The sequence below is a fragment of the Hypanus sabinus genome, chromosome 21 (assembly GCF_030144855.1).
Source record: "Hypanus sabinus isolate sHypSab1 chromosome 21, sHypSab1.hap1, whole genome shotgun sequence".
Classification (NCBI taxonomy): domain Eukaryota; kingdom Metazoa; phylum Chordata; class Chondrichthyes; order Myliobatiformes; family Dasyatidae; genus Hypanus; species Hypanus sabinus.
This window is the reverse complement of record NC_082726.1, coordinates 38457272-38472180: the sequence shown is the minus strand read 5'-3', so window position 1 is coordinate 38472180 and position 14909 is coordinate 38457272. Positions and strand designations below refer to the sequence as shown.

The 14909-nt window shown below is 35.9% G+C and overlaps 1 protein-coding gene across 1 annotated transcript in view; it reads left to right on the top strand.

The window, feature by feature from the left end:
• Nucleotides 1-14909, top strand: part of antxr1c (ANTXR cell adhesion molecule 1c) — a 91332-nt gene that overhangs the window by 58374 nt on the left and 18049 nt on the right. The window contains exons 16-17 of the mRNA XM_059946387.1: nucleotides 235-402; nucleotides 1474-1554. Coding sequence (XP_059802370.1) covers nucleotides 235-402; nucleotides 1474-1554 — 249 coding nt within the window. The remainder of the gene's footprint in view (nucleotides 1-234; nucleotides 403-1473; nucleotides 1555-14909) is intronic.

Below are 14909 nucleotides of genomic sequence, written 5' to 3'. Positions count from 1 at the left end.
TGCAATTTCTTTTTGCTACAGAGGCAGGATACCAAATGCCAGTCTGGGATAAATAATATTATGGCCATTTAACAATAGTGCATTCTCAGAAATAATCTATTTCAAGGCTGCTGGTTCTTGAGGAGAGAAACAGCTATTCTGACATTTTTCTTTAAAGGAATTAAATACTTCTTCAAGATTTTATAGTTTCATTACTTCTTTATTACACCAAATTTGTTCTTTTCTTTTGTTCAGGTGCGATGGGGTGATAAGGGTTCAACAGAAGAAGGTGCAAAATTAGAAAAACCAAAAAATGCAGTCATCAAAATGCCAGATCAAGAGTTTGAACTGTTGGATCCAAAGCCTCACAAACCTCGGCCTTACAGACCACCACAGCAGAGAAAATGGTACACACCGATTAAGGTAATTATTAATGTGATATTATAACTGATGGTATAGAAATGACCACCAAGTAACTGTTGCCATATATGCTCTTAAATGCCCAGTAGTATTGGTCTTAACAGCGAATCAGACTCGGAATGGATTGAAGACAGCCAAGGAGTAGCTGTGGCAGAGATCATTCAAACTAATAATCACTTCCTGTATGATTCACTAACCAAAATGGCCCAGCTATCAAAATGACATTATGATTGACCTTGACGTTTGAATCACCCAAATAGTGCAGACACATGAATTTTGCTGGTCATATAGCACAAGTTGGTACTGATATTTGACACAAAATACATGAGATAATTTTGTACTAACCTACAATGATTTAGATTCACGTTGGTCCATGGAGAATGCATTGTGGCAACAGGGGACATCAGTAATGTCTGGCTGTGGACCTGCAAGTATGTTACTACTGAAGGGTAGTTGTGTCAAAGAGGATCTTATTATGTAAAAAGCTGGTAAACCATCACAGATTCTGCATATATACAAGGATTCAATAATTCTTAAGTCGTTTAGAATATTTTAATATCATAATTTTCATCCCTGGTGAGGTTCTCTCCAACCTGCAAACCTTTCAATGTATAACACATGTAAAATAAAATTGATAAATGTATGAATTTTGAAATATATATTTTAGATAACTGTCAAAATGTGTTTTCTACATTTTTTCTTACCTTCCATTTAATTTGCTTCTGACACAATATGGCATTTAGTACTACGTTGACCATGAGACTCCATGAATACCATTTAAAAAGGCACTAATAGAATAATACAGTGTTAAATGTATCATTGATCAAAACCACATAAGATTTTTATGAGCAACTTTTAAATTAATGGCAATAATTTTAAGCATTGTCTCCAATCTTAATGGGCAATTTGCTACAATTAGTTTTTTGTTAACTTTGGAAATAGAATTCCCTTGCCCTCTTCCCCCTACTGGCCCTAATTTGATATAAATGCAGCCTGTTGCTTACCAACAGCAAGTATTTTCAGCATATATCTAGGGAAATAATTAATAATAATAGATAATAATAATTTCTCCAGGGGAAATTGGATGCCTTGTGGGCTCTTTTTCGCAGAGGATATGATCAAGTATCATTGATGAGGCCACAGCCTGGAGACAAGGTAAGATCAACTGTGATGATATCTAATACCATTACTGCTAGAATTCTGTTTTCTTTTCATTAGGATAATCATGTGTATGAACCTTTGTATTTTCCATCCCATTCAAATAATTTGATGTTATTGAACTTTGGTTTTTTGAAGGTGGTCAGACTAAATAATCAAGTATGCATTTCCTCATCCTGTTTAAAATAACTTGTTGACATTGGCACATGGCCAATGGTAAACAATCTGAATAAGTATTAAATAATACCCAGAGGCAGATTCTAGAGCAAAGTATTCAGTAATTGAATATCAAAAGAAATCTCTAATTAACTTCCTTTTAATATCTGACTTTAAGGAGCTTTTGAAATATGCATTGTTAACATCCACACCAGGCAGATATATGGACAAAGGGCATGCACAAATTCTTAATAGTGCAGTATCTGTATCTGGGCCACAATGCTAATTATATTCAAGTCAGATTAGGTTTCAGTGTAATCTGACTTCACCCATTTTGTTCAAAAAAAATCTTTATTTTCATTTTAATTTTATCTGATTTATCAAAATCAAATTCATCTTTCACAGGAGTAAAATGCATAACATCTAATGATTTTTAATTATTTCATGGTAACATATCTTTGTTGTTCTACCTTTGGATTAACTCTTTTCTTAATATCCTAATTTGAGAACAGATCACTTTGGGCAACTTTTCTATTACACATGGGATCATTTGGACAGTTCAGAGAAGGAAATCTGCTATATGTACCCAGTCTCACTAATATATGGTTACTATCTTAAATGGCCAAGTTGTTCATTAAAACAACCTTCTACAACACAGAATGAAAACAAAGCAGCTTAATCTATTTAGGCTCAACCTAATGCACACTCAGTCCGATGGATACTACATTTTCTTCCTCATATCATTCAGAGCAGTCTTCCACAAAGCCAAGCAACAATATTCCATTGCTATATTCACACAGATGCATATTTCAACCAATAGTCTGGGCTCTTTCATTAAAATTGCTGAGTGCCCTATTGCACCAGAAATTTAGACCAGTGAGGTGACAGCACAGTATTCCTCTGGATGTGTTCCTAAGAAAACTCAAATTGACTGCAGACCTCCTGAAGAATCACGACATTGTAAATAGGCATTGAAACCTCCTGTGATTACCACCTATTACTTTCCCTGAGCATATGAATCTGCACTTTGCCACGATGACATCTCTTGGTGGAAGCATTGGGAGAAGAATGGACACAAATTGTAATCTGTCAGTGTTCACACCAAGAGTAAACTTATTAGTACTATGGCATTCTGGTCACACCCTAGCTCTGAAAGACATGGCAAGTGATGGGAATTTCAACATGAGGGAGCAATCTGCTTGACCAATTTACATTTATGAAGGAAGTGACATCAGCAGTTGATATAAAAAGAGAGCTTAACTTTCATAGAGAAATCCCACCATGCTAAATAACCAAACACTGATGAGTCATAAAAAAGTAGAATTATATAATCTGTATCCTTTTGATTAGACATATCTCTCTTTCTAACATTACCATTAAGCCTGATAACCAAGCCTGATTAAGTGAAGGGTTCACAGTAAGCAAGACAGTCAGTGAGAACACAGAGGAAACATTTCCTTTCCAGGAGTCATACATCATATAGAGGAAGGTGGTTGCACAAGTCATTTGCATTGATAACTCCTCAGATGTTGAAGCAGTCCCTACCTACTTGCAGCGAGGCATGGACCAATATGTAGTATGTAACATAATACCATATAAGCAATGTTCCCTCCAATGCGTGCACACGCATCTTTTGCTATTAGTGCACAAAGGAATTTAAGCTGTACACAAAAGGTTTACACCCTCTACCTTGTTTGCATGTTAAATATATTTCACAGCTGTGCACAAGCACCTTTCTTTCTCCAGTTCCATCTACAACATGAAAAATTCAGTTGCTTCACAAGTGGCACACACTAGTTCTCTCCTTAAATCCTTTTCCACGTGCTTTAGTCATCCCCATGCTGTTAGTCAATCACTTGCCTCTCCAAGTGTGTGTGACCATATGGAAAATTGTCCAGCTATGCCCCATTCACAGTTGGCCCAGGCCCAGAGATCAATGTAGGAGTTTCTAAAAGGAATATCCTCATTCCAACTATGTATCAACTTTATCAATGAGCTTCCTTTGTGGTGGGGATGCTTGCTGATGTAGACATCCCCAAAATGTTTACACAAAGTTCACTTCCATTCACAACTCCTGATTAAATGAATCAGTCCTTGGCTTTACACAACAAGAACTACAAGAGAATGGACTGATAAGTAGCAATTAACATTCTCACCACAGGAATGTTCTACAGTGCCAATTTCCAACCAAGGAGTGTCCAGCCACCTACACTGACAGTAAAAAAAATTCCAAGCCAATCAGTTAGCATCTACAGAGAGAGAAACATAGTTAACAGTTCACATCAAAACCCTCGCAACAAAACTGGAAAAGTAAGAAAAATATGTGTTTGAGGTTACAGAGGAGTGGAAGGAATGGAGACAACAAAGGGAATGTCTGTGGAGACATAATGCTTTTGGAGACATCTGGTTACTAGATGGGCAATAGAATGCCAATTAGTATACATCCTTTTTCATTGTTCCATTCCTTCCCTCTCCTGCAACTTAAAACATGTTTGCTGAATTTTTCAGTTGTGATGAAGGGTCATTGACCTGAGATATTATCACTTGATTCTCTTTCCATGCTGTCTGATCAACTAAGTATTTTTAGCACACTTTTATTTCAGATTTACAATCCCTGCAAATTTCTTTGTTTTCAACCTCTCTTGCATTACTATTATCAAGTTACCTACATCCTGCAAGTATCAGCTGATCACAATCTAAATTGGTCTGAACCCATACAGTGGCTGTAAGAGCACTTCAGAGGCTGGGCATGTGCAGTGAGTAACTCTGACTTTATACCATAAACTCTTATCATCATCTGTAATAAAGCTCTGATAATCCAGCATCCTGGAGACTTCAGAAGTGCCAGACTCGGAGATTTTCCAGACCATTGGAAGATATTCCTATTCATGACTTAATACACTTCCAAATCATTGTTGATAGATATTATACAAAGGATAATAATTTTTACATTAAACTGGGTGAGTGTAAAGGGTGTGAAAGTAAAAGGGTTCTATAGAGTTTAAAGATAGCTGGGGTAACAGGGTCCTGTACTGAGCTTAAAGGGAGTGTGGGAAGAAAAACTCCAGTGGGTTTAAAGGTGCGTGGGAAATGGGACCCTTGTGAGTTTAAAGGGATTGTGGAATACAGAACTCCAGTGAATTTAAAGGAAATGCTGGAAATACCGCTCCAGTGTGTTTAAAGGGAGCATGGGAAGATCCCAAAAGGGTTCAATGAAAACAAGACCCTGATGCATTTAAAGGAGTATGAAAAAAAACAGGATTCTGGGGGTCAGCACCACCTTTTCAGCAACAGTTGGTGAATGAATATAAATAATGACCCTCCAGGAATATTCAGACCATGAACAATAAGTAAACCATAAAAAAAAACTTCTCTCTCTACAATGAGAAGGGAGACTGAAGAAAAAATGTGCACATCTACACATGTAAGGCCTAGGGCACTGGGTTTATGCATTGCAGAATACTGGGTCATCACCCAAACCGCATAAATGAACCTTGCTTCCTCACTGCCTATTGCTAAATGTCGAAGAATTTCTATCGTTCTTTCAGACTGTGTTCGTATCTTTGCACCAAGAGAAACTAAAAATGCTGGAAACAATCAGCAGGTCAAGCAGTTACAGTATCTATGGAAAAAGAAACAGAGTTAATGTCTCAGATATCCAGCATTTGTATATTTATTGATTTTTGTTCTTTCCACCAGCTCATCTCATTATTATGATTTGTTTCAGGAATATAATACCCACATTAATTTGGCTTAATATCCTAAATACAATTATAAATTGATGTACAAACTAAACAATTTTGGGACATTTATGGTAAATGTTTACTTTGAAAAGTAAATATTTAAAGCAATTGGCATATGCTTTAACAATAAAGTGTGCCATTTTGCTGTGGTTGTTTACTTCCCAAAGCTTGGTGCTACTGAATTGTGGAAGCATTGTTCACTGAACTAAGAGTTTTATTTCAGTGTTTTATTTTTGCACATATCTAACATAAATATGTTTATTATCTGGAAATAAAAATATGCATGTAATATGGTGCCAAGTATTTTTAGTGGTAATTTATTGGCTTTTTCTGTTCTGTTAATCATTTGTAAGTGTTTATAGAAGTGCTTCTAATGTTATGCTAATTAAATAGACAGTGTCAAATGGTTTGTTGCTGCTCAGGGAAACAAAGGGTAAATTAATTCTGCATCATATTCACAGCAGAATGATGCCAATAATGGAATGAACTTCCATATTCTGTGTCATTTGAACTTTTTTTTAAGCAAAACCACCTAAATAAGTTATCCACACTAAATCTACCTGTTAAAAAATGTGGAATGAATCTGTTAGTTGGAAATCAGAGTCCATAGATAAGAGAGATTAATTTTTTTTTACCAGTTTCATGAATATCAGAGCAACTATTTCACAGAAACTTAAAAACAATCCTAGGCATGTTATGCATTCCTAATATTTAGATTATAAAGTATAATTATTTAGATGATTACAACATCAGTACTCAAGAATAAAGTAAACTTCCATTTGGGAATACCTTGGTGAAAATTTTGTCTTTAACTAACCCAATTAAATATGTTTAAATGGCCCAGAAAGTTGATCAAATTAACGCAGTAAAAGTAGTCTGCAGTTTAGAGCTGCAGAAGCTGGCGTTCTGCTATTCTGGGGGCAAGTGAAGTTTGCAGCACTAGTTCAACGAAACAACAACAATACTATACTCCATCCATTCCCCCTCCTGCCCCCACCCACTGCTGTCTCATTCTGATTGCTGTACTAGACATTCTGGAGAACATTTAGTGTAATTGCATGTTTTGGTTCTTTTGAGTTTGAGTTGAATTAAAGCTCAATGCTTATGACAGGTCACTAAAATTCTAAATTACCATCAGAGCTATATATTAATGCTAATGTTATATTTACATAAATGAAGTTCTATTTATGTGCCACTTTGTTTTCAGTAAATTGGAAGGCAGAGTATCTTCTGATATTTTACTGCCAATGATCTCTAGACAAATTTTAATAGATTTTCACATAAATAGGATATTTTTGCCTTTGTGTATTCTGACTAGAATTCAATTTATGAGCCTAAGCTGAGAAAGTAAGTTTTTTTACAGTCATTCTCTGGTTGCCAAATTGGCTTCAGATGAAATGCTGATTTATATTGTTTCAGAAATAGGATAGGTACAGTAGTTGTCAGCACTTGCCTGTGTCTTTATGGAGGACAGAGCACCACATTCTTGTCAACATATACTTTTGGGGGATTGATCAATGGTGTACTGACGTGCAGAACTATGAAAGTATTCAGTTTCTTAACATAACATATATCTAAGTTAGAAGGGTTTTATATAATACTTGTCTTTTGGTTTAAATGAAAGTGAATATTGAAACAAATGTCTTGAAGCAGTGATAAACATCAGGAACAATATGACCCATGCTCTTCTTAAACTACAGTTGAGTAAGAGTCAGGCAGAACTGAAATTGAGATTGAGAGTGAGAGTGAGGGGGGGGGGGGATGGTCAAGGTGTAAGATAGATGACTTTTCATTGGAATACCTGATAATATTTCTGATGAAAGGTAATTGATCTGAAACATTAACCCTGTTGCTGCCTCCACATTTGCTGACTGGTCTTCTGAGTACTTCTGGCATTTTAGACAACTCGACAAAATAGTATCATTGTGTTAACATCACCACCGCTAGACCCCTTCCTGTCTTTATAAAATCAACTGGACCATTATATTTATGATTACAAGCAGATAGTTTCATAGTGAATAATTCAATTCCTCACAACGCAGAGCCTTTCTGTCATCTACCATAAAACTCCGATATTCTGGCACCCTTGGCATTTCAGTAGTGGATGCTACACATTTTAATTCCCTAACACATTTTCAACTTATGTTATTTTTAGAGGTTAAGCAGTAGAATAATAAACTTTACAGTTAACTGGATTAGTATAAAGAGAGTGCAGGAAACAGCGTCCCAGTGAGTTTAAAAATATTAGCCAGTAGATACCTAAACATTTATAATACATAGGGAATTGCAAGGTACTGTCAAAAACAAAAGAAACATGTTTCTGTTGAAGAATAACTTGAGAGCAACTTAGAAAGATAGACTTATATTTTGTTTTTCTCCCCTCAGTGCTGGTAGTTGTCGGAAAAGGAACCTGGTAACAGAGTAACTTGGCTGAGTTTCCCTGGTTGATCCCAGGGGATCATGGGTTTGCGCCTCTGTGTTCTCTCCAGGGCGCAAGCCTGGGTGGGAAAATTTGAAGAACCGGCTGTTGCACATGCAGCAGGTTCCCCCTCTCCACGTCACTGATGTAGTCCAAGGGAAGGGCAAGCACTGGTACAGCTTGGCACCAGTGTTGTCGCAGAGGTTTCCAGAGTGAAGTTGTAAACAACATCAAACTGCCTTAGGGACCCCAGCTCCGGATTTTTTCCTCAGGGTTTACTCCTGAAGCCTTTCCCATGGTGGGTATGGCCGCAAAGCAGCAGAAGTTTAAAATCAGAGTTTTCCTTCTCCTAGGCGGGCTGCCATCCAAGGCTGATGAGCCCACCTGCCCCATTTGCTGTGTTTATGCGTGGATAATTCACATCAAAGTTAGGTATATAGGTGATAAGTGGGTGCTAATAAAGGGAATTGCTCTATCCTTCATATCATCAAGTTTCCTGCATCTTGTTGTGGCTACATAAAATCCAGTTAAATGTTGTGCAGTCCAACATTATTATTTTTAACCTCATAGATAGATTAGAATTGAGAGCTGAGAAAAAGAGCCACTTTTGCAAGCTTTCTAGCTTCTGCCCTGATTTTCTAGTTATGTTGTTGAAATTTCGGATCTATTTCTGTTTCTGGTCATTGACACCCAGATTATTAATCAGATCTTTTAAGTTCAAGGATGGTTATTCTGTTTAAGAGCCCATATCTGGCACTTGAGTGACAATATTTCTTGTAACCATATATTTTAAGGTCTTCTTTACTGGAAGAATTCTGAATAGATCTGAAGAATGTGGAGTTGTTAATGCAGATAGTAGGATGGTCTGAAATAGTGCAGAATATAGATAGCTCAGGTTGGCTATTTGGAAGTTTGGTTGATTGCTGAGCTTGGCAAAATGTTTGCAGCTGTTTTGGCTCCGACCGAGAAGCTATCGTCAGTGCACAGTTGAGGGTGTTGTCTCTTCAGAATGCTGGCTTATATACTCCTCCAGGGTCCAAATGGATATTGGTTAGACGTTGTGATCTGGTTGGCTGGTTCAACACACTGTGAACAATTTAACAATAGAAGATTCTGATTGGCTGGCTTCAAGGGAGGTTCATTGGAAGTGTTGGCTTTGCTGTCCAGATTCCAAGATTACTGGCAATTTGTTGATTGTCAACATCGTTGTTTCTCTTTTTTCTGTAAGGCATCATATACCAGATCTATGTTGATGTGTTTGTTGATGGATCCTTCTGTAGAGAACCATGCTTCAAAAAATTCTTGTCTTTTTCTCATTTTTGCTTAAGTCAAGACTATGGCTGTTGTCCAGATGAAATGATGTCCTTTTTCATCTTCATGAGCTGATGCTATCAAGAGTGGGTCATGCCTTCTGCTCGCTAGCTGACACTTGTATAGCTTGGTTGATAGTTTTCTTCCTGTTCTACTGCTAAACTGTTCACAGGTCAAAGGGTAGAGGACAGACTAAGATTGGTCAACTGGACCTTCATGTTGGTGGGGGGGGGGGGGGGTTCAGTTCTGGGCTTGGAATCCTGACTGGTAAAACAAAATAGTTACAGACACAGCAATGAAGTGTCCTACATCTGAGTGCAACAGTATTCCTGAGTGTCAGGTTAAATATGTGTCAAAATTTAATGTTGGGTTTTGATTTGCTTGTGGACAAGATTCAGTGAATATTATGTAAATCTTCAATAACGTTAAGTGTTGCTGTGTTTAAGCCTCATACTACATCACCTAATCTACTGCTAGTGATTCCTGCACTGGTATATAGTTGTTGGTCTGTGTATCTCCATAAAGATTCTAACCATTCGTGCACTCAGCAAGTAAAGATGAAGCAGTAAAAAAATGATTAAATCAACTACCACTGATTGAAGTGTAATCTCAGATTCAGCAGGAGGATCAGACAGCCATCTTAGCATAATGTTCCCTTCTTCCTTTGGATTATATATTAGCTAAATAGTCAATGTCAAAGAAGCTGCACAAGAACTAGAGACAGGAGGTATGTTTTAATAGAAAAAATTCTGGCAGATTGTTATGGAGACATGCAGTTCTCTCCATTTCAGGTTTCACTTTTTGGATTCTTCCTTAGGTGGTAATGATAAAATGTTTATCCAACTAATTGCAAAAAAAATTTTACACTCTTCTGGAAAAGTAAAATATTTACTATATCTTGAAAATTTAAATGGAATGCATCAGAATCATTTACTGTATTCAGTGGGCTTGCAGAAGAAGGATAATTAGTGGGTAAACGGATTATAATGATCTTGCAACTGTTCACAGGGATTCACTACACTGCCATCCTCTGGGTATACCCTCTTCTTCCCATACAAATCCTGAAACTCTATGCTGCTAATTTTTACAATATTTGGATATTTCAATTTGCAAGTCCAATGATCCTCTCAAACATACCTGCCTCACTACATTGTTGTGCAGCTCTTGGTTGTGGTTACCTCAAAAGGACATGAACCTGGAACATGAATCTTGAAAGGATAAGATCATTATGTCTATTTTATGAGAAACATTGATTTTCAAAATTAAATATCATTCCCTATCAATTGAATTACATTTTAACTCAATAGTGCCTTTACATCTTTTCAGATGGCAATGTGTTATAAGAAGCCCTAACTTTCTTTGATTTTATTTTATTCTTGATATTGTAATTTTATTTCAAGAATCACTAGTTTCTTGTTCGAGTATGAAGTCAGTTGAAATCTACAACATCCAAACAATAGATATCATGGAATCGAACATAGCTATAGTTTTTGCTGGCTGTTTGAAAATTATTACAGTTCCTAAATTTAACAACACATCATGTATACATCAAATAGGCCCAAATCAATGAGCTCTGATGGATTCGGATTTCTTTAATTTCATGTCAAAAATGCCAAAGTTGGCAAAATAAATTTGACAGTTAAATCAAAAAAATTGTAATAACTTTAAATATTTTTGCACAATAAAGAGCTGCAAAAAGTTAATGGCTAATTGATTTGAGCAAGTGTTAGCTAATGAAAGTTGAAATGAGATAATCAGCATCCCAGGTTAATGAAATATAAAAAAAAATACTCAACTGTTCAGACAACATCTGTACAGGCTCAGTGATAATGTTTCAGACCTGTCATCAGAATGAATAAAAGTAATCCATTTGAAATCTTAGCTCTTTTACTTTCTCCATACATGCTGACTGATCTGCTATATGTTTCTAATTTCTGTGCTTTTTAAAAGCTTCCAGCATTTGCAAATTATTTGGTTGTGTATGATGGAATTCAAATTCATCACAGTACTGACCTCCATAACTCTGCCAAGGCAGATTTCTAAAAGTTCTCTAAAGGTAGAATTCAAGCTTAAATTCTTTTAAATAAATCTAAACTGAGTAACTAATTGTAATTAAAGATAGTTAATTTCAACTTATTTATTATTTTAAAAAATTAGAGATTTTTTTGAATAAAGTATAACAAAAATAAAAAGCTCTCTTTATGTCCCTATCTACCTGTAACACCACTTTCAAGGAATTATTGATCTGTATTCTCTGATCCTACTGTTCTGGCAAGCTCCACTGTGCCCCACCATTCACTGTAAAAGTAATATCCTGGTTTGTCCTCCCAAAGTTTAACACCTCACAATTGTCAGCATTAAATCCATCTTGACATTTTTAAGCCAATTTTCCATCTAGTCTAGATTCTGCTGCAAACTTTGGTAGCCCTCCTTGCTGTCCACTATGCCAGCAACCTTTGTGTCATCTGGAAATCTGTTGATCCAAAGATCTCAGAGAAAGAAATGAACCTAATTTGTGGAGTTGGTCAACTGTAAAAGTTGTCTGATGATGGGAGACCTCCAAAGGCCACAGTTCGACTAAAATCTTCCTGATAGAATCTATAAGCCCTTTTATCACTCTAATGTTGTCTCAGACCCCTGGAAGCTATAATAATGATATGGGATTCCTAAACAACATTGTTGGAAACTTTCTTGAAGCCTGTCATAAATATCTAATGATCTCAACCCAGGAAATTGATTTAAAGCATTTCAATTTTGAGAATTAAGCACTATATTAAACAACCAGATTTTAAAATGTTCTAATTTCTCATGTTGTATCCTCATATTCCTAAAATTGCTGTGTAGAAATTGTACCTTCCTCATTATTTTCACCATAATAATTAAAAAATCTATGGCATCTCTAATTTTTAAAATCTGATCAGAGGTTCTCACCCAGAAACATTTATAGTAATGCTCTTTCCACTGATGCTGCCTGATTGCAGAGTGCCTCCTATATTTTCTGTTCATACTCTGAATTCCTGTTTCAATAGAGTATAAGGACATCGGTATTTTGTAACAGTATTAGAAAAAAATGATGAATACTGTTTCAAAAATCTAATATTGAAATAAACTTCATTTCTGTTGACTAAAATCAACGTGTTCTATGACAACATCAGTGATGGCTGATGTATATATTGCAAGTTAGTCATAGTTTATCACTCCTTCATAATTATGAAATCAAACAAAATTTATATTCCTTATTTGGAAATATTGGAGTAAATAAACAAATGCAATATCGAAGAACTAGGTTTTAAGAAGCATCAACATAAAAGCTAGTTAAAAGATGGGTATATTTAGAGGTGGAAGTCTGAACCTTAAGACCTTGGCATCCAAAGTTCCTGCCTTCTTGTTATGGTAGGTCAATTTTTATTGGCAATGCTCTAAATGCGAGGAGCAGCAACATACCAGAGAATCTCAGAGCTGAAGGAGAAAACATGGAGAAGGGTGATAATCAACCAGGTTGAGAATTTCAAAGTGCATTTCAAAGTTTATCCAGGAAGCAATGTAGTATGGTAAAAAAAAAGGTGATGACTGAATGTGGCCTGATACAATTTGGAAAAACAAACAGCATAGTTAGCCAACCATTCAAATATTGACAAATGTGCTCAGACTAAGCATGAAGTGTGATTTGAGGGATTGGATTGCTGTAATTATTTGCAATAATTTGCTTTTCCTGGTATTTTAGAATGAACTGTGATGAAGAAACAGAAATTATATACTGCTACTGATAACACACATGTCAATTTATTTCCTGGTTTTATTCAACTGTTGCATAATGTATGGATATGCTTCTTCCTCTTGAAAATATAGCTGCATTGAGCTTTCTGAATAGGCAGTACAGGACAGCTGTATCCTGCAATGTACATCCTGTCTGACATACAAATTCTTGTTAATAAGCCCACTTCTTTTTCATGCCAGCTTCTTACAATGAATACAATGAATATATTAGGGCTTCAGTTTGGACATAACCTGCTTAAAGATTAAAAAAAAGAATTGTAGAAAAACAGCTTCAATTAAAGTAGAAAGCTCTTCAATGGTAACAAATTGTGTTTATCCAAAAAGAAAATAAATCATGAAAATAGCCAGAGTAGCTGGTTGGAAACAGCAAATTATGTACAGTCTTTTCAGGAATACTGTATGACCGGGAACCAATATTTACAAAATGGTAACCAATTAATCAATGCAACTGTGTGCATTTAAAATCAGGGTTTCAAAAAATATCCATAAAGTTAGTGATAGGCAGTTTCTTTTCATGAAGTAAGAGATTCAGCTGTCATGACACAGTCAGCTTATGATGTGGCTGTGCTTGCAGCTAAGCAGGCCACTCAGTGTAAATGAAGTTCAGTTTTCCAACTTTTCTCACAGAGCCTTTTTGAGCTTCTCAAGGGGGAGGAGTATAAAAATAGAAACATTCTTGTTTCTTTTAATGACAGACTTAAAAGCATCTTTCACTGGAAAAGAAATACTGAAAATAATGTTAAGCTTGCAGGATGTGTAATAGTGCAATCAGGAGCTGGCATGTTTTCAGTCAAGAAGAAGTACAATAAGTACAATGTGTAAAATAAAACTCTGTAGAATTCTAACAGAAAATCAGTTTTTATAAAACAGAAATTATGAATATATTTCATTTCTAATTAATCCAAAAGGTAAAACCTGTTGATTCATTTTAATAAACTTACATGCACTATCAGTTTTATTACTTCAGTAATTAATTTTCTAATCACTTGCCAGATGTCAAAGTATTTTTAAGAATTTTTAAAGCACCACTTACAGAAACTCTTAAGATAGAATTGAGTAATTGAAATGAAATACAAATAATTTAAACATTCAACAATATGAAAATTGAATTGAAAGTGTATAAATGTATAAAGAACCAATGGAGAATATTAAAATAAAGTAAAATATGGAAACTTAGCCCAAATAAGTAGGTATGCCATTTCTCTCTGATATAAAGCGGAGGGCTAGATGCAAAATACATCCAAGTCCACAGTGGGCCAACAAGTAACGAGTCAAGTGGTGGAGCATCACTGGTCACTGAGCACCAGGCAAAATACACTCCATCTACTACCACCCACAACCTTCTGTGCGTAAGCCAATTCGGAAGTTATGTAGCCAAGTTTCACTGGATCCCATGCCTAACTTACTGAATGATCCTACCATGAGGAAACTTGTTGAATGCCTTTCTAAAATCCACATACACCACATCCACCAGTCTAACTTCATTATTTGTTTTGTCACTTCATCAAGTTAATCAGGCTTGTGAGGCACAACCTACACCTCACAAAGCTATGATGACTATTCCTAATTGGACTAAGCTTTTCCAAATGCTTATAAATCCTGTCTCTTAGAATCCTCTCCAATATTTTACCACCCCAGATGTGAGATTCACAAGTGTATGATTCCCAGGATTATCCAGGTTACCTTTCTTGAACAAAGGAATAATATTTGCTGTGAAGACACAAAGATGGTTGCCATTGCCACAGTGATCTCTCCCCTTGTTTCCTGCAGTAAACTGTGTATATCCTGTCCAGCACTGGAAACTTACCTGTCCCAATGTTTTTCACTGCCTCTTTTTTAAACTTCTATACGTTTTCTCTTCTATCACTAGTCTTCCTCCTGTTCTTCACATACATGTAAAAAGTCTTGGGATCTTCCTAAATCCTATTCACCACGGCCTTCTCATG